At 35.7% G+C, this 27,831-nt stretch overlaps 1 protein-coding gene across 5 annotated transcripts in view; it reads left to right on the top strand.

Moving 5' to 3' along the window:
* CCSER2 (coiled-coil serine rich protein 2) overlaps positions 1–27,831 on the top strand; it is a 168,305-nt gene that overhangs the window by 104,256 nt on the left and 36,218 nt on the right. For all 5 annotated transcript variants that reach the window (XM_039218064.1, XM_039218066.1, XM_039218068.1 and 2 more), the window contains 2 exons: positions 16,229–16,312; positions 22,392–22,478. In XM_039218064.1, coding sequence (XP_039073995.1) covers positions 16,229–16,312; positions 22,392–22,478 — 171 coding nt within the window. The remainder of the gene's footprint in view (positions 1–16,228; positions 16,313–22,391; positions 22,479–27,831) is intronic.

Here is a 27,831-nt window from a genome sequence, read left to right as displayed (position 1 = left end):
TCTCATCTGAACAGTATATCGTCGGAAGATTTCTCTAGAGCTATCGTGCAGGACTTAACTTCCTTTTGTCATATCCGGGGATTGGGTCCACTATTTCCTGTATATCTTCTTTTTGTTGTTTTTGTTTGTTTTGTTTTGTTTTGTTTGTTTGTTTGTTTAGTTTACTCCCTCATTTTGCTAGAGTATATCTTTAATTTACTTTCTAAGAGGGGGCAAATAGATGATAAATCCTTTTTAGTCATTACATTACTGAAAATTTCTTTCATCTACTTTACTATATGATATTAATGATTTGGCTAGAGTGAAGTGAGTTTTTCTTTAGACATCTGAATGCATTGCTTTTCTAGGATTCAGGTTAGCCACTGAGAAAAGTCTACATTCTGATCCCCTTTACATTTTATGTTTCGAAGTTTTATTTCTTTGAGAGATTTACAATGTCCCCCACCCCCCGGCACTCTAATCTTTTATTTCTGGCATTCTGCAATTTCACAGTGATGTCCTAGGATTTGAGTTTTGTCGTAGTTTGTATGTTTCCCACTTAATGTCTAGGTAACTTAGTAGACTCTTTGGAGATTTGTGTAGTGTGAGATTTTCTTAACCTATTTCCATGATTTTATTTTTGTCCATTTTCTCTATCTTTCAAGAATTCTTGGTAATTACAAACTGGGACTTCTGAATTGATTCTCAGTCTTTTATTTTTTTCTTTCATATTTTCCTTTAGATTTGATTATCTTTTCTGGTATATTTCTTCAGCATCATATTCCAGCTCTCCTTTTCTGTTGAATTATTTATCTTGACAGTTGTATTCTTAGTTTTTAGGAACTCCCTATAATATACTATGCCTTATTCATATCATTTAAGTTTTGTTTTGTCAGTAACTATATTAAATGGAGTGTTTCTGTTAGATTTTGTTAAGGTTTCTCAGGTTCCTTGCATTATCTCTGTTTCCAAAGAGTCATTTTGTTTATGTTTACTTTGGTTTCTCTTTCTATTGGAATCTTTCTTCAAATATCTAATGATTATATAGTGTTCATTGATATTTAGGAGTGAGGAACTAAAAAGTTGACTCAGGGCTCTTTGTATATTACCTGGACTGGTCAGTTGGCTGGCTTGATTTTATAGGACTGCATAGATGTTGGAGGACCTACAGTATCTACTGATTGGAGGATTTTTCTTAGGTTGTTGTATTGTCTCCAGAGAAGAAACCACTTGTTTTCGTTTTGTTTTATTTTTGCTTCGAATAGAGGTAGAAGACTGGAAGTCTGTCTGTTCTTGCCTTATACAGACTTACAGTTAATTTCCAACATCTTTAACCCTTATGGGTCATATTCTTACTTTTTTCTGTATCTAGTGTTTTGGCCCTCATTGGGTTTTGCAGGGCAAATTGGTTCTCTTTTTTTGTCCATATTCTCCATCTATACACACTTCACATATGTCTTTCTCCAGTCCTGCTAAATCACTTATTAGAGTTTCTGGCCCCTCTGTAATTCTATCATTATGATTTATATGTTTTTTTAAAAAAATGTCTTCACTATCATTTTAGTACAGGTTAAAGAGAAAGAGAAGATAAAAGTATCTCTGATCAAAAGCCTTCTTTTTAAAAATATAGAGAAACATATTTTAAAGATTACTTTAGCTGTATGAATGCTTCCTTAATGAAATTTCAGTGTGTTACAGCCCAAAATTTGATTTATTCTTTGCACATTGTTGTTGTTTGTTGGATCTGCTATTGGAGAGGTGGAGTTTTGCACTCATTTGCAAGCATAAGTACTGAAATAAGCACTTGTAACCAGTATCTACTTGGGGCTACTCATAAGAGATTGATTATTATAGGGAGGAGTCACCAGAGTCCTCATATTTTGACCGAGCCCTGCAAGATATGACTGAGTAATAGCTCAGAAAGAAGAATAGAGGTAGTTGCATCACCTCTTTGGTTCTCTTACTTTGGTTTTCTCTCCTCCAGATGACTTACCCCAAGGCAATGTTCCTTAAATTCAGACAGAAATATTTTCCTTGATTATTTTTAGCAGTTTAGTTAAACTATTTCCCTTATAAGATTGAATTAAATTCACAAAAGGAAACTAAAGAGAAATGATTAATGAAAATATAAATATCATAAAAATTATTTCTATAGCCTAATTCTTAGAGGAAACAATAGAATTTTATAGAGCTCCAGGGGACTTTACATATAAATATGTAAAATTTCTATTACCTAGTACTTAGCAAATGTATGTTAGATTAATTTTAATCAGACAGTTTTATAAATGCTTTACCTGCCTTAGTTCCTGGTTATTCCTTAATTTAGTGGTCACTTATTGCTTTCTTTATTTTCTTGGTCTTCAGGACCTGGTTAAGAGACTCTACTTGATAAGGACATGATAAATGACATTTGTATTTTCTAGATCTCCTCTTAATGTCTATTACCAGTTTGAAGGAATTGCCTTTGGAATTAGTCTGAGTTCTACAAAGAAAAAGATCTGAGAGAGAGAGAGAGAGTTTATTATAGGGAATTGGCTCATGTGGCTATGGAAGTTGAGAAATCCCAAATTCAGCAGTTGGCAAGCTTGTTCTAGTCTGAGTCTGAGTCTGAAGGCCTGGGAACTAGGAGAGCCAACAGTGTTTGTTTCAGCATGAGTCTGGGTTCAAAGGCAACAGAAGACCAATGTCCCTGGTTTGAAGACAGTCAGACAGTGAGTTTTCCCTTACTCCACCTTTTCTTCTATTCAGGCCTTAAGCTAATTGGATGAGGCCCATCCACATTGGGGAGGCATTCTGTAAGGCCATGGATGGTAGTTTTGGTAGAAGCATTGTGAACAGAGAAGCAAGTCCATATCCAGAGTAAGCGTCTATTAGAGTAAGGACAAGACATCATCCTTTCCATGATGGAGTGGGTCTAGTATAATCAGTGTGCCACCAGGTAGCTGGCTGATCATCCAGGGAGTGGTGCCATATCAGAGACTCCGTGTCGATATCTGCTGCTGGTAAGTTAGGCACTAAACAGTGACCACAGCCAACGTGGCCATGTTGCTGAGTCTATGCATAACTTGCATCCCCTGCCACCACTGCCATTTTGTTCATGAACCATTTTGGATGATGACAGAGGTGGCTAGGAAAAAAGTCTGACTGGTATCTGTGGAATGGATCAGACTATCCACTTAATTTTTTAATTCTTTTTCTGCTGAGATCACCTTTTGGTGAGCATTTACATGAAGCATAAATTTCTTCGTATTTTTGCCTGTTCACAGAGGGTCTATCCACATATCTCTTCCCCAGATTTCCTTTTCACTGCTTTTTCAATCATGTTTCTTCTAAGTCCTTGACCACTGGCCTGTCGATTGGTATATAATCACATGTCTGGACTTTTTTTTTTTTTCTGGGCAAAGTGAACAGTCACATGCATTACTTGAAGTTCTGCCCGCTGGAGGATTTCCCTCCTCTGCTGTCCTTCCAGGATGTACCAGAAAGGAGCTGTAGTGCTGCAGCTGTCCACTTGCAGGTGTTGTCTGCATATTGAATGAAACCATCTGTAAACCAAACATGAGTCTTCTCTTCCTCTGTCAGCTGATTTTAGGGAACTCCCCATGAGGTCATAGAGAAAGAAGGGAGGAGAGGGGGGCAGTGGCATTTGAGCCACTTCTTCATGTTATCCTTAGGGCCTCTTCAGGCCCGATCACTTCTATACCACTTTCATTTGATGATGGAATGTTTCTGTGCACCCCCAACTTTATGACTTTGTGTGTTAGATAATATCCAATTCATGATTGGCAGCTCAGGTAGCATGGTAACTTGGTGGCCCATGGTTAACCATTCAGTCACTACTGAGACCCAGTAGCAGGCCAAAAGCTATATCTACTACAATCAAGATAAAGAACATTTCTACAGCTGCTAAAATCCTTTCATGTCCCTTTGCCATCAGTCCTCTCAAACCTGTTCCAGGCACCCATTGCTCTTCACTTGATCTTAGCCAAAAGGCCGAAAAGCGATACCCATTGCTCTTTCTGTTACTGAGTTTTGCCTTTTCTAGAATTTCATCTAAATGAGATCATCCAGTGTGTACCCTTTTTGTTTCTGGATTCTTTCACTCACCATAATGGCTTTGATACTCATCTGTTTTGAGAGTATCAGCAGTTCATTACTTTTTATTGATGAATGGCATCTCTGTGTGTGTGTACATTTACCTGTTGATACTCGAGTTGTTTTTACTAGTGGAATAATTGGGATAATGCTAAATTTCTAGGTATTAATGCTGAAAGTTAATAAGAATGAATGTAATTTCAGAAAATAGAATTTGAATTTAGACCAATTCCTCCACTTCTTTGTTGTGTGGTCTTGAATAAATTCCCTATAAAAGATATAGAGATTATAATAGCTCCTATCTAAGGATTATTATAAAGAATACATGAGGAAATTCAGATAAAGTGCTATGAGCATGTCTGATGCATAGAAAGCAATTAATAAATGTTAGGTATTACAATAATGGCAACAACAGCAATAAAAATATGAAGGTCAGGGGTTTTTAATTGCTTGCATTGCTCAAAATTTTATGTGGCTACTCAAAAAGCTAATTCCATTTACTTTAATACTCATTAAATTAGTGTTATTTCATCATTCAGTATATTTTATTAAACACTTGTTGAGTACTAAGATTGTGATAATAATGAAGATAAAAAGAAAGAAGACAGAATTCTTGTATGTAGTGCATTGTTCTTTAAACTACACATTGCAACTGGTTAGTGGGTTTTGAATTAAATTTTGACCATTATAACTAGAGTTTTTTTTCCAATAAAGTAGAATAGTGTAGGAACTATCAGGGGGCATTACATGTAGCAAAGACAAATATTGTTTTGTGGAACATTTTTGATGTGATATCTGTATGTGTATCCATCCTCTATTCACCCATCCTTATTTAGATACATGCACATGCACACACATACACGCATACATGCACACAAATTCAAGAATATATGTACTTGGTTGTGATATAAATGTATTGCTTATTGTGGGTCTTAGTTCCCCCCCCCAAGAAACCTGATATATAAACAGTGCTATACTCAGAATTCCAAGATGATAAATCATAGATTTAAATTGGAAATAATGAAATGATCACTGCATCAATAAAGCATTTAATCATTAGTAAATATTCTGAAAGATGTTTGTGATGTTTTATAAAGAAACCTGCAAAATTTTGTGTAAAAGATTTGAAGAAAATACTTAATGCTCTATAGGAAGGCTAAATGTTTTAAAAATTAATTTACTCCATGGATATTAATGTAGTAACCCAGCCAGCTACCTTATAGTCTAGGAAAACATATAAACATTAAATAATTATAAAAATGATGTGTTACAAAGGGCAAGGATGCAAACTGAGTGTATGATTGGAACCTATAGTTCTTCCCAGTGCTGTTTATAGATGTACTAACATTTCACCCAAAATCAAAACACCTTTATTTGTGGTATTCATCAAAATGACTCCACAATTGTTAACACTAAAGAATGAGAAAGACAAAAAGAGAAAAGAGGGTGGGAGGAAACTCTTTAGAACAGGATGTAATATTGACACAAATAGAAACATAAAGCAGTAGGAAAGAATAGAAAACCCAGACATATGTGCTGAAGTATCTACTAAACAGTTGGACACAGAAGGATTTTAAAGTAAATGTTGAGGAAAAACTCAGTAGTCTAGAGGCAATTATTTATTTCATACTATAGTTAACAGATGGTTTGAAGAATTAAGTATTTTTTAATTAAAAAATTAGAAGAAATTGACAACTAATATTTTCAAGTGACAGAAGAAACCTATATAGAAAAGGATCCTGATTCAGTAATATACAATTGGGTTCAATAAAAAAATCTAAACAGAAGAAACTTATAATAATTGCTTAAAATATTACAGAATCTATCTTAATATAACAATGTTGTAGTCAATTTGAATACCAGATTTTTCTATTTTAAAAATATAATTTATCCCAATCATTTGTTAGGATCACCCCTCTGAAGCACTTATTTAAAATCAGGAGTTATAAGTTTGTATTTCAGAAATCCTCTCAAATATAGCTTTAATCATTAGATGTAATCCCATAGGTGCATTACAGCATTACTCAAAAATTATTTTCAGTGCACATGAGAGTCTATGTGATGTGATGTGATTGTTCATCCATATTCTTTTGTCTTTTTTTTAAATTTAAATGATTTATTAAAAAAATGAAAACACCAATCTCTCCTCTTCCTCTACCCCTTTTCCTAGGATGCCTCTTGTGATTGTGTTGTAGCATTTCTGAAACACAAGGCAGCTTTGTTGACATCACTGATGATGCTTGTCAGCAGAGATTGGTCAACGCTGCCAAACTTTTTTGTTAGTCATTTCAAGTGTCTATGTCCATTGCAGCTGCTCTGGAACTCATAGGAAGATCCCAGTTTTTGCAAACTCATGGAAGAGCCGCCTGGGTAAGATGGAGTTTGTTAATAGGGTTTTCCAATAAGTTAATATGTGAGTTTACCTTGATGCTATGTCAAAAGAGAAAAGTGGAAGATGGCTTGCTGACAATAGTCTTCTAATGCTCTTAGGATGAAGGAACATTTCTCTTTTTGAATCTTTAATAAAATGCTAATGGCACAAGAGTTAAGTAAGGATAATTGTATTTAGAGTTCAAAAATCCTAATTAGGAATCATAGAAACTGTGAGACAGTCCATCCATTCAGCAAAGCAGCCCAGCATACCTGGGACAATCAGTTACTATGAATTGCTTATTTTTTGTGCAGTAGGATGTTGTAGTTTTATGTAGTTTTGCATTTATGGGTTTATTAAATAGGTTTATGCAAAATCCTTAGAACAATGCCAATACTATTCAGTAAATATTAGCTTCTTAGTATATGCGATATGAAACATGAACATTGCATATATGATTGTTAGTCAGTGTTTTTTAAAAAGATAAGTTTTTTCTGTCCATGTAATGTTTTTCTTCCCCCTGTAATGCTTGAAAAAGCTTTTCTAATTTTGGCGTGGACACTTCATTTGAATTGAAGTTTATGGGGAATACTACCATTGGTTAGTGTCAGAGTTATTTGGAGAGGAGACGATTTTTTAATTGATTCGGTTGGAGATTTTATTCATGATCTTTAAGCCTCTGTCCTTTGATGGAAATAATGGGCTTTTTCCCTCTTTGATTGGCTAAATCTAGACTGTTGGACTGTCAGAAAACTTGGAAAGTGTTTTTTTTTTCCCTTGAGGCATACCAATAACTTAAACATTAGTAACTCTCAATTGTCTTGGGCTATATTATAAACGTTTTTTAACTTAGAGTAATATTATTTCAATTTTCAAAAATAATTGGTTTGTGTATGGGTTTTCATCCTTTATTGATTTCTAATCTTAGACTAATAATATCTATGTGATATAAGTTCTTTGGAATGTGTCGATATTTGCTTTGTGTCTTAAAGCAGGAGTGGAAAACTTTTCCTTGGAAGGCTACATAGTAAATATTTTAGCTCTTTTGGATAAGAAGCAAAATCGTGGTTCTTATGTAGATATTTATAAAATCATTTAAAATGCAGTTACTTAAAAATGTAAAAGCCATTCTTAGCTCATGGACTATGATAAAAATAGACATCTGGCTAGATTTGTCATGTGGACCATAGTTTATATAATTTCCTGATTACAATATGCTTGATTTTTGTGACTTTTCTATGTTTCTTTGAAAACATAATTCTCTATATTTTAGGTAGCAGTATGTCTATTATATTGACTTTTTTATTGTGTTATTTATATTTTATCCTTACTAAATTTTTCTCTTTGATCTGCAAGTTTCTGAGTAGTATTAATTTCCTGCTCTAACTATAGATTTTTCCATTTCTTCTTTTAATGCCCTATTTTATTAGGTATATAAATGTTTATGATTGGCACATCATCTTGATGGAGTGCTTCTTTGACCACTGAAGTCTTGATTTATCCTCATTAATGCTTTGTATCTTTAATTCTACCATGCCTCTTGTGTTTTAGTAATATTGGTATATCACTTTTACTTTTCTTGGGATTGTTGAGATTTATCTGGTGTTACTGTCTCCCTTTGTTTGGTTTCAATTTTTTTTTATTAGTTTTCTAGAGTTGCCACAATATAAAGTACAAGCTGGGTGGCATATAACAACAGAAATTTATTCTCCCACAGTTCTGGAGTCCAGAAATCTGATATCAAGGTGTTGTCAGGGCCATGTACTCTCTGAAGGCTCTGGGAGGAAGCTTCCCTGCCTCTTTAGCTTCTGGTGATTGCTGGCAATTCTTTCCTTTGTACATTCATCACTCCCATCTCTGCCTCCATCTTTACATGACCTTCACATGATCTGTGTGTTTGTGTGTCCAAATTTCTCCCTTCTTATTGATAAAGATACCAGTCATATTAGATTTAGGCTCAACCCTATTCCATTATGACCTCAATTTGATTACATGTGAAAACCCTATTTCCAGATGAAGTTCTATTCACAAGTTTTGGATTGGTATAAATTTCTAGGGAAGACACAATTCAATCTAATACAGCTTTTTTGAAGTATAACTTTACATGCTCTAAAATTCAGCCTTTTTTGTTGTAGAGTTCTGTGAGCTTGACAGATCCATACAGTTGTGCAGTATTACAATCACCTCCAAAATTCCTTTTTTTTTTTTTTTTTTAACTTTTATAGTCAATCCCTATACCCACTGCTAGCTCCTGGCAACCAATGATTTTTTTTAACCATTGATCTCTTCTATATTTCTATAGTTTTACCTTTTCAAGACTGTCACATAAGGGAATCATATATAGTTTTCTGAGTCTGGCTTTTATCACTTACCATAACTCATTTCAAATTAATTCATTCTGTTCTTGTATTACTAATTATTCCCTGCTTATTGCTAAGTAGTAGTATTCCATTGTATGAATGCATGTTTGTTTATCCATTTACCAGTTGAGGGATATTTGTGTCCCTTTCCACTTTTTGGCAATTATGAATAAAGCTACTATAAATATAAACATTTGTGCACAGATTTTCATATGCACATGTTTTCATTTTTCTTGGATAAGTACCTTGTGTTAGGACTGCAGAGTTGTATGGTGACTATATATGTAACTTAAGAAACTGTGAAACTCTTTTCCAAAGGGACTGTATGATTTTGTATTCCCATCAGCAATTAATGAAACCTTCAGTTATTTTGCATTTTGCCTTTGCCTGGTATTGTGTTGTTCAGAAGTTTTTCAGTAGATGTGCAACAGTGTCTCACTGTGGTTTTAATTTGCATTTGTCTAATGACTAATCATTTTGAGCATATTTTCATGTACTTATTTACTATTTGTATATCTTCTTTGGTGTCTATTATTTTGCCCATGAACAAAAATGTCTGCTTTATTGTTGGTTTTGATCTTTATATTTATATATTAGTACTTTAGCAGGCAGGTAAATGATAAAACAAATGAATATTGAAAAAAATGAAATTTGCTTTTAGGCAGCTGTGTACAATTGTGAGTTGATGAACTCTGTTAAAAACCCTAGAGCACAGGGGCGCCTGGGTGGCTTAGTCGGTTAAGCGTCCGACTTTCGCTTAGGTCATGATCTCGCGGTTTGTGGGTTCGAGCCCCGCGTTGGGCTCTGTGCTGACTGCCAGCTCAGAGCCTGGAGCCTGTTTCAGTCTGTGACTCCTTCTCTCTCTGACCCTCCCCTGCTCACGCTGTCTCTCTCTCTCTCTCTCCTAGAAATAAATAAAACATTAAAAAAAATTTAAAAAAAAAAAACCAACCCTAGAGCACATTATTTTTTTTATTGTCAATATTGTTGAATAATAGCTAACAATTTATAAATGCTGTCTATGAGTTAGACGTTATGCTCAGTACTTTACCTGGATTATTGCGGATTATTGCAAATATTTTCTCCCAGCCCATAGCTTCTCTTCTCTGTTAATAGTATTTTAAAGAACAAAAATTCTTCTCTTAAAGTCAAATTTATCACTATTTTTATGGTCGTGTTTGTGGTGTGGTATCATATTTAAGAAATCTTGGCCCAACCCTAAGGTACAAAGATTTTCTGTTTATTTGGAGAGTTTTTATAGTTTTAAGCTTGATACATAAGTCTGCAGACTGTTTATGAGGTATGAGTGAAATTAATTTTATTGCATTTGGATATTCCGGTACCATTTGTTGAAAAAACTATCCTTTCTGTATTGAATTGCCTTGCTACTTTTGTCAAAAATGCCTGTGAACATAAATGTGTCTGTATCTGGACTCTTTTATTCCTTTGATCAATGTTTGTCCTTTTGCCAATATCACGTTCTCTAGATTACAATAGTTTTATAGTAACTCTTAAAGTAGTATTATATCTTCCAACTTTTTCTTTTCAAAATTATTTGTCTATTATCTCTTGCCTTACTATGTAAATTTTAGAAGCAGCTTTTCTATTTCTGCAAAAATTCTGCTGGAAATTTGGTTGAGTGGGCACTAATATGTAGTTGAATTTGGAAGAGAATTGGTATTTCAACAATGTCTTTAAATTCATTAAAGAGTATACCTCTCCATTTATGTAAGTCATCTCTGATTTCTTTCATTGGTTCTTTTTTTCCTTTTTTTTGTTTTTTTAATTTTTTTTTTTTTTAACACTTATTCAGTTTGGAGAGACAGAGAGAGAGTGCGAGTGGGGAAGGGGCAGAGAGAGAGGGAGACACAGAATTTGAAGCAGGCGCCAGGCTGTGAGCTGTCAGCACAGAGCCAGACACGGGGCTTGAACTCACTGCAAGATCATTCCCTGAGCTGAAATCAGACACTCAACCAGCTGAGCCACCCAGGCTCCCTGATTTTTTTGCTTTTAGTATAGAAAGTTTGTCTATATTTTGTTAGATTTGTACCTAAGTATTTCTATTTGGGGATTTTGATTTTTTTCTTGGTTTAGTTAGGTTCAGGGAAGTGCTAGTAGCCTCATTTAACTGAATTAATTTTCTAACTTTATTTTTTCTCTAAGAAATTATATAGAACTGATATTATTCCTTTAAATTTTGGAAGAATTTTCTAGGAAAATATTTAGCCTTTAATATTTCTTCTACGGAAGGTTTAAATTATGAAATAATTTTATTAATAATCACATCTACTCAGGTTGTGTTTCATTTGAGGTGAGTTTTGATAATTTGCTCTTTCTGAGTAATTTCTCCCTTTTGTGTAAGTATCAAATTTGTGTGCATAGTCAATTATAGTATTATTGCATTATGTACTTTAATGCCTGAAACATCTTAATGATATCCCTGCTTTCATTCCTGATACCTGTTTTCTCAGTCCTGAGATGTGTCTGATTTGTGCCTTCTATCTTTATTCTTCAGCAGTTTTGCTAGACGTTTTATAGTTGTCAGATAACCTGTTTTTGATTTCATTGCTTTCTTTTCTGTTTCTTGATTTTCAATTTCATTTAATTTCTGCTCTTTATTATTTTCTTCTTTCTGCTTACTCTGGGTTTATTTTGCTCCAGTTGTGGTTTTGACACTTTTGAGGTTTTTTTATTTTTTCAATGTTTATTTTATTTTGGAGAGAGAGAGAGGGAGAGAGGGAGGTAGGGAGAAGGAGAGAAAGAGGGAAGGACAGAGAGAGAGAGGGAGACATAGACTCCAAAGCAGGCTCCAGGCTCTGAGCTGTCGCACAGAGCACAACATGGGGCTCAAACCCATGAACCATGAGATCATGACCTGAGATGAAGTTGGACGCTTAACCGACTGAGCCAGCCAGGCGCCCTGACACCTTTGTTTTCATATGAGTGTCTCTTACAATAATTTCCCCTCTAAGCACTGCGTTAGTTGAATTCCACAGATTTTGATAATGTATCTTCATTTTTCTTCAAATCAAAATATTTTCTTATTTGCCTTCAGGTTTCTTCTTTGACCCATAGATGATTTAAAGTTTGTTGTTTACTCTCTGAAGAGTCTGAAGATTATCCTTCTGTTATTGTTTCTAGTTAAATTCCATTATGTTCAGAGACTATGCTTTGTCTATTTTCTTTTAAATTGAGCTTCCCAAATCTGCAGATTTATGTCTTTCACCAAGTTTGGGGTGTATTTGTCCATTATTTCTTCAAATACTTTTTTCTGCCCTCTACCCTGCCTTCTGTGACTCTAATGCTATGAATATTAGATCCTTCGTTCTTGTCCCATATTTCCTTCAGAGAGCTCTATTCCTTTTCCACTCCCCCAATCTTTTTTTCTCTTCATGGTTCAAATTGCATGACATCTGTTGATGCATCTTCAAGTTCACTAAGTCATCTCAAATGCTGGTATTAAGTCTAGCTAGTGCATTTTGAAATTTAATTATTGAATCTTTCCAATTCTAAAATTTGCATGTACTTCCACTTTACGTATTCTGTTCTTTTCTGAGACTTTCTCTTTCCATTCCCTTTAAGTGTTCTGTCTTACTTTTGGAGAATGTTTATAAGGGCCCTAGTAAGATCTCTTTCAATTAATTCCAACCTCTGTCTCATTTTGACGTTGGTATTTGTTAATTGTCTTTTCCTGTGTGAGTTGAGATTTTCCTTGTTGTTTATATGTGAGTAATTGTGGATTGTATCTTAGATCTTTGTGAATTTTGTTATGAGACACTTAATTTTGTTTAAATGCTATGGAGAATATTGTGGGTTTTCTTGGGTTTTCTATTGTTTTTGGTTTTTATTTTAATTTTATTAAAATAATTTTTTTTTGGTAATGTTTATTTTTGAGAGAGTGAGAGAGCACATGAGAGGGGGAGGGGCAGAGAGAGGGGTAGGCACAGAATCTGAAGCAGCACAAGAGCCCAACATGGAGCTCGAACTCGTAAACTGCGAGACAATGACATGAGCAGAAGTCGGATGTTTAACCGATGAGCCACCCAGGCACCATCTTAATTTTAAAACAGGTCAATACTCTGGTTAGGTTCAGGTTAGAAGTTCAGACTAGCCAGCCACCTTTGGATTGTGGATGTAATGTCATTTCTATTTAAAAGCTTTTGGCATATTCGTCAGATCTGTCCTTAGTATACACTTTTCAGAGGCTAGATTGGGCCTGGGCAGTGGTCTTGATTTATTTCTCAAAGTATTTGATGTTAGGATCAGATTCAATAAGTGCTACTCAGGGTTGAACCTGGAAATTTACATACAGCTTTCTGGAGTCCTGAGCTGGTCTCACTGTTATTTTCTCCTTACCTGGGGCTCCCTTTTTTGTTCCTTCACCTTAAAGCTGATTTTTTATTTTTCTTATTCTGCTACATACTTACCACAGCTATACCCATGTCTAAGGCAAAAGCAGTATATACTTGTGTTGTCTCCCATTCTTTGGAGTTCCTGCTTTGCATTTTTCAGGAAGAAGATAGAGATGTTTGAAAATAAGTAGGATTTTGCAGTTTCTCTTTTCTCAAATATATACTTATACGTAGGACTGTTTTTATATGTCACGGTATTTACAACAGAGATGAACTTTTTACTGAGATGAGTCTTGTAAAATTTCTTTTTTATTTTAAACATTTAACATGGTTTTCTGAAACCATTTGTTATTCATTAGGACATTACCTCATTCTCAGGTCAAATTCTTTATCTCCATATGATTTCACCAATAAAAATATAATTTATTTATGTTCGAAAATTGACAAATGCTTATTTTTTTTGCTGTCAATCTAAATACGCATTCATAGGCCCTATACCCAGAGATTCTGATTCAGTAAAGAAGAAAATGTCCTAAATGCTTGGGTCTTCTTCTTTAGCATTGTTGTTTTAATACAGGACATTTCTGTGGTCTAAGAGATTTATTTTCTCAGGACACACAGGTCTGAGGAAGATGATGATAGTAGCGCTCCTTGAACATTGTTGGTTCAGTGGGTATCTCAAGGGTGCTAGGTACCATCTGAACAAACCAGGTGTCAAACCACCCTTGGTAGGGACCCAGTCCTTCACCATCATCCCAGGCATATTCTATACTTGTTCACCGTTCTTTAGGCTGGCTGTGAATCATTCTTTTTTTTTTTTTTTTAATGTTTTATTTATTTCTAGGAGAGAGAGAGAGAGACAGTGTGAGCAGGGGAGGGTCAGAGAGAGAGTGTGTGTCATATTCTGAAATAGGTTCCAGGCTCTGAGCTGGCAGTCAGCACAGAGCCCGACGCGGGGCTCGAACCCACGAACCGCGAGATCATGACCTAAGCGAAAGTCGGACGCTCAACCGACTAAGCCACCCAAGCGCCCCATGAATCATTCTTTTTTTAAAATTTTTAATGTTTATACTTGAAAGAACAGAGTATGAGCAGGGGAGAGGAGAGAGACAGAGACACACACACATATACAGAATCCAAAGCAGGCTAGGCCCTGAGCTATCAGCGCAGAGCCCAATGCGGGGCTCTAACTCATGAACTGTGAGATCATGACCTGAACCGAAGTCGGACACTCAACTGACTGAGCCACCCAGGTGCCCCATGTGAATTATTTAATATGCCATTTCTTGGTTATTCCTAACCAGCTCAGCAAGGGATAGGACTTAATTCTTGTCATTTTCTCTATTGCATTTAAGGACAAAAAGTTTAACTTTTTCAACTTCTGTTTAGGTATAACATATATCCAGTAAGGTTTTTAAGGTATACCAATCTTAAGTATACAACTTGAACTTTTCGTATGTATGTACCACCATACACAGTTAAGACAGAACATTTCCAGCATTCTAGTAGGCTCCCTAATACTCTTTCCAGTCAGTAATCCCTTTCCCCTGAGTCAACCCCTGTTCTGATCTTTAACACAATAAATTAGTTTTTCCATCTCTTAGGCTTCATATGAATACATATGAATAAAGTCATGCAGGGGTGCCTGGGTGGCTCAGATAAGTGTCTGACCCTTGATTTCGGCTCAGGTCATGATCTCACGGTTCATGAGTTTGAGTCCTACATTGCGCTCTGTGCTGGCAGTGCAGAGACTGCTTGGAATATTCTCTCTCTCTCTCTCTCTCTCTCTCTCCCCCTCTCTTTCTGACCTTTGCTTGCTCATGCTCTCTCTCTTGAAGTAAATAAATAAATAAACTTAAATAGTCATGCAATATGTATACTCCTGTCTAGTATTTTTAATCAAATGATTTTTATGGCTATGCCTTGTTGAGTTATTTAATATTATTGTTTCTGACTCAAAAACACTCAGGGGCACCTGGGTGGCTCAGTTGGTTAAGTATCCAACTTCGGCCCAAGTCATTATCTCGTGGTTCATGGGTTCGAGTTCAGTGTCGGGCTCTGTGCTGACAGAGCCTGGAGCCTGCTTTGGATTCTCTCTCCCTCTCTCTGTCTCTCTGTCCCTCCCCTGCTCATGCGTTGTCTCTTTCTCTCTAAAAAATAAGTAAATATTTAAAAAGTTTTTAAAATCATACTCAAATAATCATATCTAAACCAAAGCAGATGTAATTTGGGGCGCCTAGGTGGCTCAGTCGGTTAAGCGTCTGACTTCGGCTCAGGTCATGATCTCATGGTTCGTGACTTCGAGCCCCACATCAGGCTCTGTGCTGACAGCTAGCTCAGAGCCTGGAGCTCGTTTCAGATTCTGTGTCTCCCTCTCTCTCTCTGACCCTCCCTGTTCATGCTGTCTCTGTCTCTCAGGAAAAAAAAAAAAAGAGAGAGAGATGTTGTTTCTCTTTAAAAAAAAAAAAAAAAAACAAACAGGGACGCCTGGGTGGCTTAGTCGGTTAAGCGTCCGACTTTCGCTTAGGTCATGACCTCACGGTTCGTGGGTTCGAGCCCTGCGTCGGGCTCTGTGCCGACTGCCAGCTCAGAGCCTGGAGCCTGCTTCAGATTCTGCGTCTCCCTCTCTCTATGACCCTCCCCTGCTCACGCTGTCTCTCTCTCTCTCTCCTAGAAATAAATAAAACATTAAAAAAATTAAACAAAAAAAAAACAAAGGAGATGTAATTTGACTTTTATTTTGCATTTTTTGTGGGTGAGATAATCTTCAAATTCTTTAGGAAATTTTCCATATTCCTTTTCTCACTCTAAAACTTTCAGTGGCTTTGTACTTCATCTACTCATGTACTATCTGTTATTTATTTCTACAAATTATTCTTGCCCCTCTCTTTCTTTTTACCTATTCGACATTTTCTTCTACAGATATGTAGGGATGAAAAGGAGATTCCTAAAATCTTATATCCTATTTGTTCTTTGCCATGCTAGCATTTGGTCTGGGGTGAATTCAGGTTAAAATGAGTGTCTGCAGTTATTGTATTAATTTCATGTTTTCTTTCTCTCCTCTCTGACAGCATGATGGAAGTGGTTCATTGCATGATATTCAGCTATCATTGCCATCGAGTCCAGAACCAGAAGATGGTGATCAAATATATAAGGTATGACTAGGTAGTCATGCTAAATTTTTAAAAATTCTTTTTTAAGTCACCTTGATGGCTCAGTCGGTTAAGCATCCAACTTTGGGTCAGGTCATTATCTCATGGTTCATGGGCTCATTCTCCGCATCGGGCTCTGTGCTGACAGCTTGGCACCTGGAGCCTGCTTTGGATTCTGTATCTCCCTCTCTGTCTGCTCTTCCCTCACTCGTTCTCTCTCTCTTTCTCTCTCTTTCTCAAAAATAAACATTAAAAAATAATTTTTATTACTAAAATTATAAAGCAGTAATAATCAAAACATTTAATGATAAATGTATTAAAACCTGCAGTTTTGCTGTGTTAAGTTTTAATCAGGTCTGCTTTTAACTTTTGCTGCCTTATAAGTTAAAATTTTATCACTCTGTTGTTTTAATTTGAATTTATTTTATTGGTTGGATGATTAGTTGTCCCTGTATTACTACTGGTGCACAATTATTTTTCTTAAATCAATAAATAATATTAAGTTTTTAAATTCTTTTTTATAATTATAAATACTAGTTTTAAAAATATACCAGTTATAGTGATTAACAGATGCTTCTATATAATCACAATATTGAAGAAGTATACTGAAAATGGGATTAATTTATCTTTTTTCATGTTTAAAACTATATAGAATACAGATGCATTTTAGTGTTTGAAAGTATATTTTTTATAATGGTCATTTTTAATTCTGTTTTTAGTTGAGAAAAGCTCTTCTTTTATGGTTATTTCTGAAGTACATATTTCTTAAGCATATACAGGTTTTCCTGATTTAATGTTTCTAAGTAAAATTATTTTTTTTTTTCACATTCTGTTTTCAGGGCATGCTAGTCCGTGTTTGCTAGTCAACAAACAATGTTGAAATATCGGTGTCTTGCAGTGACAGAAATGTATTTCTCACTTGTTATTTTTCACTGTGTTACATATTGGCTGTAGATCAGCTGGGACTCTGCTTTATGCTGCTGCTTCATCCTGAGACCCAGTCTGGAGGATCAGCCCCTGTCCTAGGATATGTTTTTGAACCTCAGGGAAAAAGCATTGGCAGAACCACATGTGGATTTTGCTTGAAAGTTGCAAATATCACCTTCTCCAAATCAAGTCAAGTAGTCAGCCCTGGACTTAGAGGTCAAAGAAGCATAATTTTCTCATAGGATATGGGGTGACTTATTGGAACAAGATTGCATCTAAAACAACCAAAACCAAAAGAATATAGGACTAGGAGTTATCTGGTTATCTAGTCTTGATTTCTCAATGTGTTATCTTACCTGTTACTGCACAAATTTCTTCCCATCTCTGGGCTTCCATCCTGTTATGAGTATCATATTCTAAATCAGCAGGTCTGCAATAGGACATCTTTTAAAAAAAAAATAAAACTTTTACATACATACCAGTTGACAACCATAGACTTGGTTGGTTTCTGATCATCTCTCAGTTTTAAGTTTTGTGACTGACGTTTTTAAAGTGAAGATGACTTTTTTCTGCATTCTTTTTTGTGAAAAGTTTTTACATATGAAGAAGTAATTTAAAGAAAAAAATTTTAATTCCAACTTTTTTTATACAACTGATGTTTTTAATATTTTCTTTGTTCCTTTCTAGTTTGTCTATATATTTAATGTTACATGATAGACATGTTGTTACACAGTATTTATTTCTTGTCCCTACTCCATTTCCCTCCAAACAGATAATTTCTAGTCTTCCTTCTTATCCAAGGTAAGATGCTGATACTGCTTCCAGTACCCTGGACTTCTTTGCACTTTCAGTGTCAAATCCCCAGTTATGTCCCTCCCCTTCTCATCCAGCAGCACAGCTTCAAATGATACAAATGACTTGTGTCATTGCAAATTTAGAATCTGCAGTCTCTACTGGACCTGCCATATCTCTAATCTGTCTTTTATCTCAGAACAGCTCCCTCTCCCATTCCCTTGATGAGCTGATCTCAACATTGACCTCTGTCCTCAAACCTCATTCTCAGCCATTCTTCTCAGTTTCTGAGAGTGGCCTTGTGTTTATCAAGCAAGATCTGCTGCCTGCCCTCTGGCTTTCTGACTTACCTGTATCTCTTTTCATTCGCGTTCACCTTGTGTCATTTACAGGGCAAAAATGCCCACTGTGCTGTGGATCACCACCCTTTGTTAGGTTCTTGACTCTTATCTTCTACTACTGGTAAGGACCTAATTATTTCCTCCTCTCATATCTTCAATGTGCTTTTTCTGCTCTTTCTTCATCCTCAGTTTATATATTTCTGTACTTTGGGGTGCCCGGGTGGCTCGTCGGTTAAGCGTCTGACTTTGATCTTGAAGTTCGTGGGTTCGAGCCCCGTGTCAGGCTCTGTGGTGACAGCCAGCCAGAGCCTGAAGCCTGTTTCAGATTCTGTGTCTCCCTCTTTCTCTGACCCTCCCCTGCTCATGCTCTCTCTCTCTCTCAGAAATAAATCAAAAACATAAATAAACAAACAAATTTTTGTACCTTACCTATCATAAATTCAGTAAACCAAATAAACCTTTCCTTGACTCTCCTTAAACCTCTTTCTAGTTACCGTGGAAACCTGGAAGAATGAAAGCAGCTACTGGTTTTAATGCTATAGACATTTGGTGTGACTGTTACCTTAAAAGCTTTATCCTTGATATTTATGTCACTTCTCTCTGAAATCCCTTACACTCCTCAGCATTTTCCCGTTTCTTTTGTAGGTTCCTCCTCTTCTTTAGAGTATAGATTTATATCTTTAGTCCAGTTGGCTTTGAACTTTTTACTGTCATGATTTCATATATAACATAGGTGTTGATAACATGAAATTTTCTCTTTTTTTTTTTTGAGTGAGAGAGTACACGCAAGGGGGGGGGGGGGGGGGGAGAGGGAGAATTTTAAGCAGGCTCCACACCAAATATGGAGCCCTGTGGAGGGCTTGATCCCACACCCAGGAGATCATAATCTGAGCCAAAATCCAGAGTCAGACACTTTACTTACTGAGCCAGCCAGAGGCCCCTGAAATTGCTCTTTCACACTGAGTAATCCAGTTGCCCATTGGACATTTCCACTGTGTCCCAGCCCCAGGTACCTCTAATAATATATCTGAAACTCACAAATTTTCCTCTTTGGACATATTTCTCATTTATTCTCCATTTCTTTTGGTGGCACACCTAAACAACCCAAGCTAGAAATATCGGTATCACTCTTTGACTGTCCCTTTTTGCTCTTTGCTCTTTCACATGGAGAGAGAATTGCCAAAACCTCCTAATTTTGATTCCTGCTCTTCTTCCTTCTCCCTTCACTCTCTTGGGTCAGGCTCCTGCTGTCATCTGGAGTATTATAACATTTTGGTAACAAATTCCCTACCCTAATTTGTTGTTATTTTCACATTTGTCCTCTAAATAGCCATCTCAAATGCACTGTCACTCCCTTGGCTTAGGTCATGCTTGATATTCATGGCCCTCTATGATTTGGCTCTTGCCTGGTTTACTAACCAAATTGGTATCCGCTATTCACTACAGCCTGTGTGTGATAGAGTCACTGCTTCTAATTCTCCACATATACTATGCTTATCTTCATCTGTGTATTGTTGTATGATACTAGAATCTCTTCCTCAAATCCAAAGCTTGACATATTTTTGTATCTTCAGAACCTTTTACTCATCCTTTAAAACTTCACTGGAGTTACCTATTTCCTGATAGGTGTTCTCCTTTGCCCATCTTATGTTTAAAATACTTAGAACAGTGCGTGTCATAAAGTTAAATACTGTATACATGTTGACTATTAATATGATATCCCATTGTATTTGGATTTTATTTTCAGGTCCATTTCTTCCAACACTGGCAGAACCCAGAGGTGACTGAATGATAGCATATAGTATTCCATCGGATTACTACATTGTATTTCAGTTGCCTCCTTTTAGGACAATTGTAAATTTGTAAACTTTTAGATAACAACTTTTTGTAGATTTTTTGATACTTAGGATTGTTTCTTTGACATAGTTTCTTAGGAGTTGGATGACTGAATCAGAGTGCAAGCATTTTTATGACTTCTATGTGCAGCCGTGTGTTTGTACAGAAAGACCAGTTTTGATGTCTGATAATGTACCATTTTTTTCTGTAGTTTTGTTCATCACATTTCCCCCCCAATTTAATGTCTATAAAACAATACTTTTAATACTTGAATTTATATTTCTTCAATAAGTCAGAACATTTTGCCAGTTGCACGTATATTTGTGGGAATTGGTTTATTTGTCTTTTGAGGCCTAGAAAATTATCCTGTATGTTCGAACAGGCTCTTAATATACTTGAGTATAAATCCTCTGTAATATTTGCATAGGTTTTCACCAGCTTTTAACATTAGTGTTACTTGTATAAATGCTTTAAATTTTTATGTAATCAAATATACTTACCATTTCTTAATAGCTTCATTTGCCACATAGCTTAAAAAATGTATCCTTTGTGATCTGCAGTCTTTTTGTCTTTTTGTTTCATTAAAAAATTTTTTAATGTTTATATCGGAAAGAGAGAGAGAGAGACAGTTCGTGAGCAGGAAAGGGACAGAGAGAGATGGAGACAGAATCTGAAGCAGGTTCCAGGCTCTGAGGTGTCATCACAGAGCCCACCATGGGGCTCAAACTCACAACCCATGAGATCATGATGTGAGCCAAAGTTGGACGATTAAGCAACTGAGCCACCCAAGTGCCCCTCTTTTTTCTTGATTTATGATTTTTAAAAAAATTAAACGTTTTAAATTCACCTGGAAATCAGTTTTTCTATAATAAACAGTCTTGCCCAGTTGCAGTACATATAACATCATTAACAAAGATCTTTTCTTCTTCATTGTTTGTGAAGCTTATATGATATTTGCAAAATGTCTATTTCTGATCTCCTGTTAAAGAGACTGCACTATTTTGTGTTAGTTCCCAATGTATCTGCAAGAGATACTTTACATACTTTACTCAGTAACAGCATTTTATAATTATAATTGTCTCCATAGTTTTTTCCTTGGCAAGATATGTCTTTCATGTATACTTATATCCTTGCTTGTACTATTTCCTCAGTATATATTTCTGGTTACTTGAATAGTAGTAAACACAGTGGGCTAACAAAAGGTAATGCTACTTTACACTTGGAAATGTAACTGGATTTCTGCTTAATTTGACGAAAGGTTTCCATTTAATACTATCAGGCATTTTTTTAAAAAAATTTTTAATGTTTTATTTATTTCTGAGAGACAGCGTGAGCAAGGGAGGGTCAGAGAGAAAGAAAGACACAGAATCTGAAGCAGCCTCCAGGCTCTGAGCTAGCTGTCATCACCGAGCCTGACACCAGACTCGAACCCACAGACTGGGATATCATGACCTAAGCTGAAGTTGGATGCTTAACCAACTGTGCTACCCAGGCACCCCAGGAACTTCTTAAAGACTAAACTGCTTAACTTGACAAAGGTTTCCGTTTAATACTATCAGGAATTTCTTAAAGACTAAATTGACAGGGTATTTTGTCTTTGAGTCAGGCAGTTCTCAGGAAAGTGGCTCATGGAAAAAGAATCTCCCTCTTACCCTCCCAGGCATATTTATCTTTCTGCTGATTTCTGAACCAGCCGTGAAATGACTCTCTGCCTTTAATTATGTTGTTCCTTCTGTTTGTTGAACCCTTCATTTTTTCTGATAGGCAACTCTCATACATCCCTTGAAATCTGGGTGAAATTACTGTTTTATATGTAATTTGTTTTAGTATATGGCCCATGTCCTAGTTTCCTTATCTGTAAAAAGGGGATAGTAGTAACGCCTCAGGGTTGTACTCAGGATCAAATGCTTAGATATCTAAAAGTACTTAGCTCTTAGCATTTGATAAGTACTTAATGAATGTTAGCTACTGTTGCTTTTATTCATTTTTTACATGTTAGACTCCATTATATTATGAATTTTTGGAAGAACCAAAATGGGTTTCTATTTATTCATAGGTTAATAGCTGGCACATTTAAGAAGAGTTTTCCCTTAATAAACCAGTCATTATCCAGTCTTCATTGTTGATTTAATGCTTCTCATTAGGGTATTTTAAATACTTCATGTTAATTTTTTTAAATATTTCAGAATGAAGATTTATTAAATGAAATAAAACAACTTAAAGAGGAAATAAAGAAAAAAGATGAAAAAATTCAACTATTAGAACATCAGCTTGTAAGTATTATAGTGTAGTACATAAAGTAGAGGCTTTTCAAACTGAGCAGTTTTTTTTTTTTTTAAGGTCTGGACAGAATTGAAATTTGACTTTATTTTGGTTTTTCAAAGCTTCACTTTTGTATTACACTTAGATTATATGCATTCTGAAATTATGTGGTTTACTTCATTCTAAATATTTAAGAAATTTTAGTCTAAATATTAATTATTCAAGGTGAAAAGAATGTCTTTGTGAGTACATTTTCGGTGGCCTTCATTTGAGGGTTTTGAAATTCGCCAGTTTACATTCATTTTATTGATGAAAGGTAAATGATGTTCTTTGTGTATTTAAAGAAACAAGTACTGGTGAGTTGAGAACAGGGCATATTTTTTTCTCTCAGAGCAGAAATTAAACTGGATATTGGGCTTAGGTTTCTGTAGGTAAAACTGTTAGAGTGAACAGTATTCTAAGAAAATGCTTCTTCCCCATGGATGATGTTGAGTGATCCCTCAGAACCATGTTTGGATCTTTGTAATTTTATAATTGCTATTTCAAATGTTAGTCTCATATGAAAATATGTGCAGTATCTTGAAATTAATTATAATTTAATTCATAAAAAGGCCAGGATAACAACATAATGGTATAAAAATGACAACAGGCCAAGGAAATCTTGGAATTCAGAAGCATTATTGGTATAACAAAGCAATTCAATAGTTTGAATTATTAATCTCATTTAGAATGTAAAAGGATATAATATATCCTGAACTCTAAGCCACTGAGTTCAGATCACAGAGATCCAACTCATGAATAAATAGTAGGGACTGATGGATCAGATATTATGATTAAAGAGTATAAAAAAACTTACAAATCTGTAAAATGAATGAGTGAATATTACAAATTGAGGGTCTACCAAATATAAAATTAAAAAGGAAAATAATAAGACCTAATGTTTGTATTTCAAAACTAAAGTACCCAGACAATTTCAGGGAGAAGAAAAACAACATTAGGAAATGAAGCTTCAGATTTTGCAAAAATAGATTACAGAAAACAAAAATTGTGTCTAGTGCACCTCAAAAAAATGTATGACCCTATATTTTATATCTAAACAAATTTTTATTTATATACCAAGGTAAATTTTCAGACCTTGAATGTCTTGAAAAATGTGCCACCCAGTTATCTTTGTAAAATGTCCTAATAATGCATTCCAAATAACTGAGTGAGACATTAAAAGATAACTTAAGAATAAGGAAGGAAAGAGTGATGAAATGAAAACTATTTTTAGGGTGACTAGATGAGATAAACTTCTCAGCCAGTAATGGGAGAAAAGTTATTGCTCATTACTTTATCTCTTATATCATTTGAATGTTGAATTTATACATTTTTATTTTCTTGAAATGAAATTTTTAGTTTGTAAAATGTTAAATTGCTATTAAATTCTTGAAAATAATTTTTTTTTGTTTATTTTTGAATGAGAGTGAGAAACTGAGTGCGAGCTGGGGGGTTGGGGGTGGGGGGGAGGCGAGAGGGAGAGGGAGATGCAGAAATCAAAGCATGCTTCAGGTTCTGAGCTGTCAGCACAGAGCCTGATGCGGGGCTCGAACCCATGAACCATGAGATCATGACCCGATCTGAAGTTGGACGCTTAACCGACTGAGTCACCCAAGCACCCCTTAAAAATGTTTACATTAAGTGCAATACAGGTTTGAGGAAGGAAATAAGGAATATACTGGAAAAGTGACAAATACTGAAGTTGAAGTTTTTATCTTCTACAAATGGATATCTAAAATTATTTTTAAATTATTTTGATATACTTACATACATTATAAAATGTTTCTGAAATGCTTTAAGATAACTATTAGGTTAGAATAATGTATCTTGCAAAAGATAAAATTTTAAAAAGACATAGAAAGTAGAAAAATATCCAAGGATATTTAAAACCAGCAGAACTAAGGTGACAGAAATTAGATAAAATGTAATAAGTATAATAGTAAATGAAAGTAGTTTTATCTCACATAGTTTCATTGAGGATATAATGCAAAATTCATTAATTTTCTTGGTACAAAGGAAATTTGGCTCATGTAAAAATGGTACAATAAAGCTGAACAAAATGGTTCGGTGAGACAGAATGAAATTATTCTCATTAAAAAAGCTGAGGTTGCAGTATTAAAATTAGAAAAATAAATTTAAGACTGAATGAATTATGAAAAGAGGTCACTTTATATTGATATATGATTAATAAGTAATAAAAAGGTAAAGCCTTTTATGCTGAAAAAATTTAATAGTGTTCTGTTAACCTCAATATGTTTCTTTTAAAATAAGAACATTCATAGCTGAAATATTACCATGTTTAACCAATTAATAGTAAATCCTTATTGTCTTCTAATATCCAGTCCATCTTCAGATTTCCCCAGTTCTAAAAATATCCTGTGCATTTATATATTATATCTATTTACATCTTTTAAGTCTCTTAATTTAGGACCATCTTTTTTATTGTTGCTATACTAACTTGTTGAAGAGATGCACCCAGTTGTCCAAAAGAAAATCTTACCTTCCAAATAACTTTTAGAAAGTTTTTAGAAATATCTAAAAGAGTGGCGCCTGGGTGGCTCAGTTGATTAAGCATCTGACTTCGTCTCAGCTCATGATCTCATGGTCTGTGAATTCAGGCCGCATGTCAGACTCTGTGCTGGCAGCTCAGAGCCTGGTGCCTGCTTCAGATTCTCCATCTCCTTCTCTCTCTGCCCCTCTCCCACTTGCATTCTCTCTCTCAAAAGTAAATAAACATTAAAAAAAATTTTTTTTAAAAGAAAAATCTAAACGAATCCTAAAAAAAGAAAAAAGAAAGGTAAAAGCAACAATAGGTGCTTTGAAGCTCTCTGTATTTGCTACATTAAACTAGAAATGATTTAATTTGGAAGAGCTCATCACCTATCTTTAGTTTTAGTAATGGAACTCTAGGAAGTCACTTATTTATTAAATCAAGATAATTTAAAAAGATATGAACCATTTTAAGTAGAGATCAGTAAACACATTCCATATAATGAAAATTAAAATAGTCTTTCTATTTAAAATACTTTTTCTTTCCTTACATCTCTGACTACTTTTTTTAAAATAGTAAAACATCATCATAAACAAGGTATTAGAGGACTTTTTTTTTTTTTTTTTGGTCTTAAGTATTAACTAGCTGAGGGGCGCCTGGGTGGCTTAGTTGGTTAAGCGTCCGACTTTCGCTTAGGTCATGATCTCACAGTTCGTGGGTTCGAGCCCCGCGTCGGGCTCTGTGCTGACTGCCAGCTCAGAGCCTGGAGCCTGTTTCAGTCTGTGACTCCCTCTCTCTCTGACCCTCCCCTGCTCACGCTGTCTCTCTCTCTGTCTCCTAGAAATAAATAAAATGTTAAAAAAAAAAAAAAAAAAGTATTAACTAGCTGAATGACAGTGACAGTTTCCACCACTCTCTAGTAATTTCCTAATCAAAAGCATGAAAGTTTTGGAGGCTGGGAAGATGGCAGAGTAAGAGAATCCTAAGCTCAGCGCATCCCACAGATATAACTAGATAACACTCACATCTGTGTAAACCCAGAAAACAACCCGAAGATAGGCAGAACAACTTCATAACTAAAGTTAGAGAAGAAGCCACATTGAAGTGGGTAGAAAGGGCAGAGACATGGTTGGGAGCAAAACTGACTGCAGCTGTCTGCAGAGGGGAGGGGCTCTGGGTAAAGAGAAAGGAGAGGAACAGACTATTACACAGGGAAGCCTGCAATGGGGAAGATGAATCCCCATTAACATTTGGCTTTGAAAACAAGTGGAGCTGAATTTCATGAGTTCTTAAAACACAGGGACTTAAAGTCTAGAATTTTAAACATCAGCTAGGAGAGCCTAAAGTGTGAGAGAAAGCTGAGTTCCTGCCCTTAAACAGGCAGCACAACAAACAGCCCACGGAGCTATAGCATAGAAGTAGCAGTTTGAAAAAACACCTGGAACATATGGAAGGGAGAATGGTTTACTCATTTTGGAGCATGTCCTGGAACAGCAGGGATCACTGAAGGACTTCTATAGAAACAAAGGAGATGGTAGGTGCCATCTGTCTCCACAACTCAGCATTAACACATGGCTACCTATGTAAACCAGCCAAGTGCTGACACTCACTACCTAAGTTGCTAACACCAAGCCATGCCCACCTCGTCATGCTTTGGGGAATCTACCCTTTTTAGTCACTTTTGCCTCAGTTCCCAGTGCTGTGGCTCCACTCCCCCAGAAGACTTGCAGAAACCTTGCCAACACCATGTCTCCTGACCGAAGCATTTTGCAAGGCCTCAGGCCCATTGGCAGCAGGCCCTGTGGAAGCCCAAGGTGTTAAAATTGTGTGTTGCACCCCAGCCAGAGACTAAACACTGCCCACAACAGGCAGAGAGACCCTCTGCAGACAACCAGACTAAAAGAAAAAGTGACCAAGACACACAGCAGGGCATACCCATCCCCTACCACCAAACACCTAGCAATCAGGGGACACTACAGGGCACTACAGGACCTCTTATTCATACAGGCATTACTTTTCAAGAGCAGGAGACATAGCTGATTTCCTAACACACAGAGGGATTTAGACAAAATGAGGAGACAGAAATATGCCCCAAATGAAAAGCACAGGACAAAACCACAGTAAAAGTGAAATGGATATAAAAGTAATATGCCTAATAGAGATTTTAAAGTAACAATAAAGATACTCACTGGACATGAGAAAACAGTGGAAGACATTGGTGACACCCTTAACAAAGAGATGAAAAAGAACCAACCAGAGATAAAGAACACAATAAATGAAATTAAAATCACAACTAGATGGAATAATAGCAGTCTAGAGGAAGCAGAGGGATGAATTAGTGACCTGGAAGACAGAATAATAATGGAAGTTAATCAAGCTGAGCAGGTGAGAGAAAAAAATTTATACAAAATGAAAATAGACGTCGGGAACTCAGAGACTCCATCAGGCATAATAACATTTACATTATAAGGATTCTAGAAGAAAAAAAGAGAGTAAAGGGAGCAGAAAACTTATTTCAAGAAATAATAGCTAAAAGCTTCCCTAATCTGGAGAAGGATACAGGTATTCACATCCAGAAGGCAAAGAGGTCCCCCAGCAAAATTAACCCAACAAGGTCTACACAAAGGCATGTAGTAATTAAAATGGCAAAAAGTAGTGATAAAGAAAATTTTTAAAGCAACAAGAAAAAAGGTAATTACATACAAAGGGAAACTCGCTAAGGTTATCAGCGATTTTTCAATAGAAACTTTGTAGGCCAGAATGGCGTGGCATATTTCAAAGTGCTGAAAGGAACAATCCGTAACCAAGAATACTTTATCCAGCAAGGCTGTCAT

The sequence above is a fragment of the Hyaena hyaena genome, unplaced genomic scaffold (assembly GCF_003009895.1).
Source record: "Hyaena hyaena isolate Hyena2069 unplaced genomic scaffold, ASM300989v1 scaffold_734, whole genome shotgun sequence".
Lineage (NCBI taxonomy): Eukaryota > Metazoa > Chordata > Mammalia > Carnivora > Hyaenidae > Hyaena > Hyaena hyaena.
Note: the sequence above shows the minus strand (reverse complement) of the source record. Positions and strands in the feature narration are given on the sequence as shown.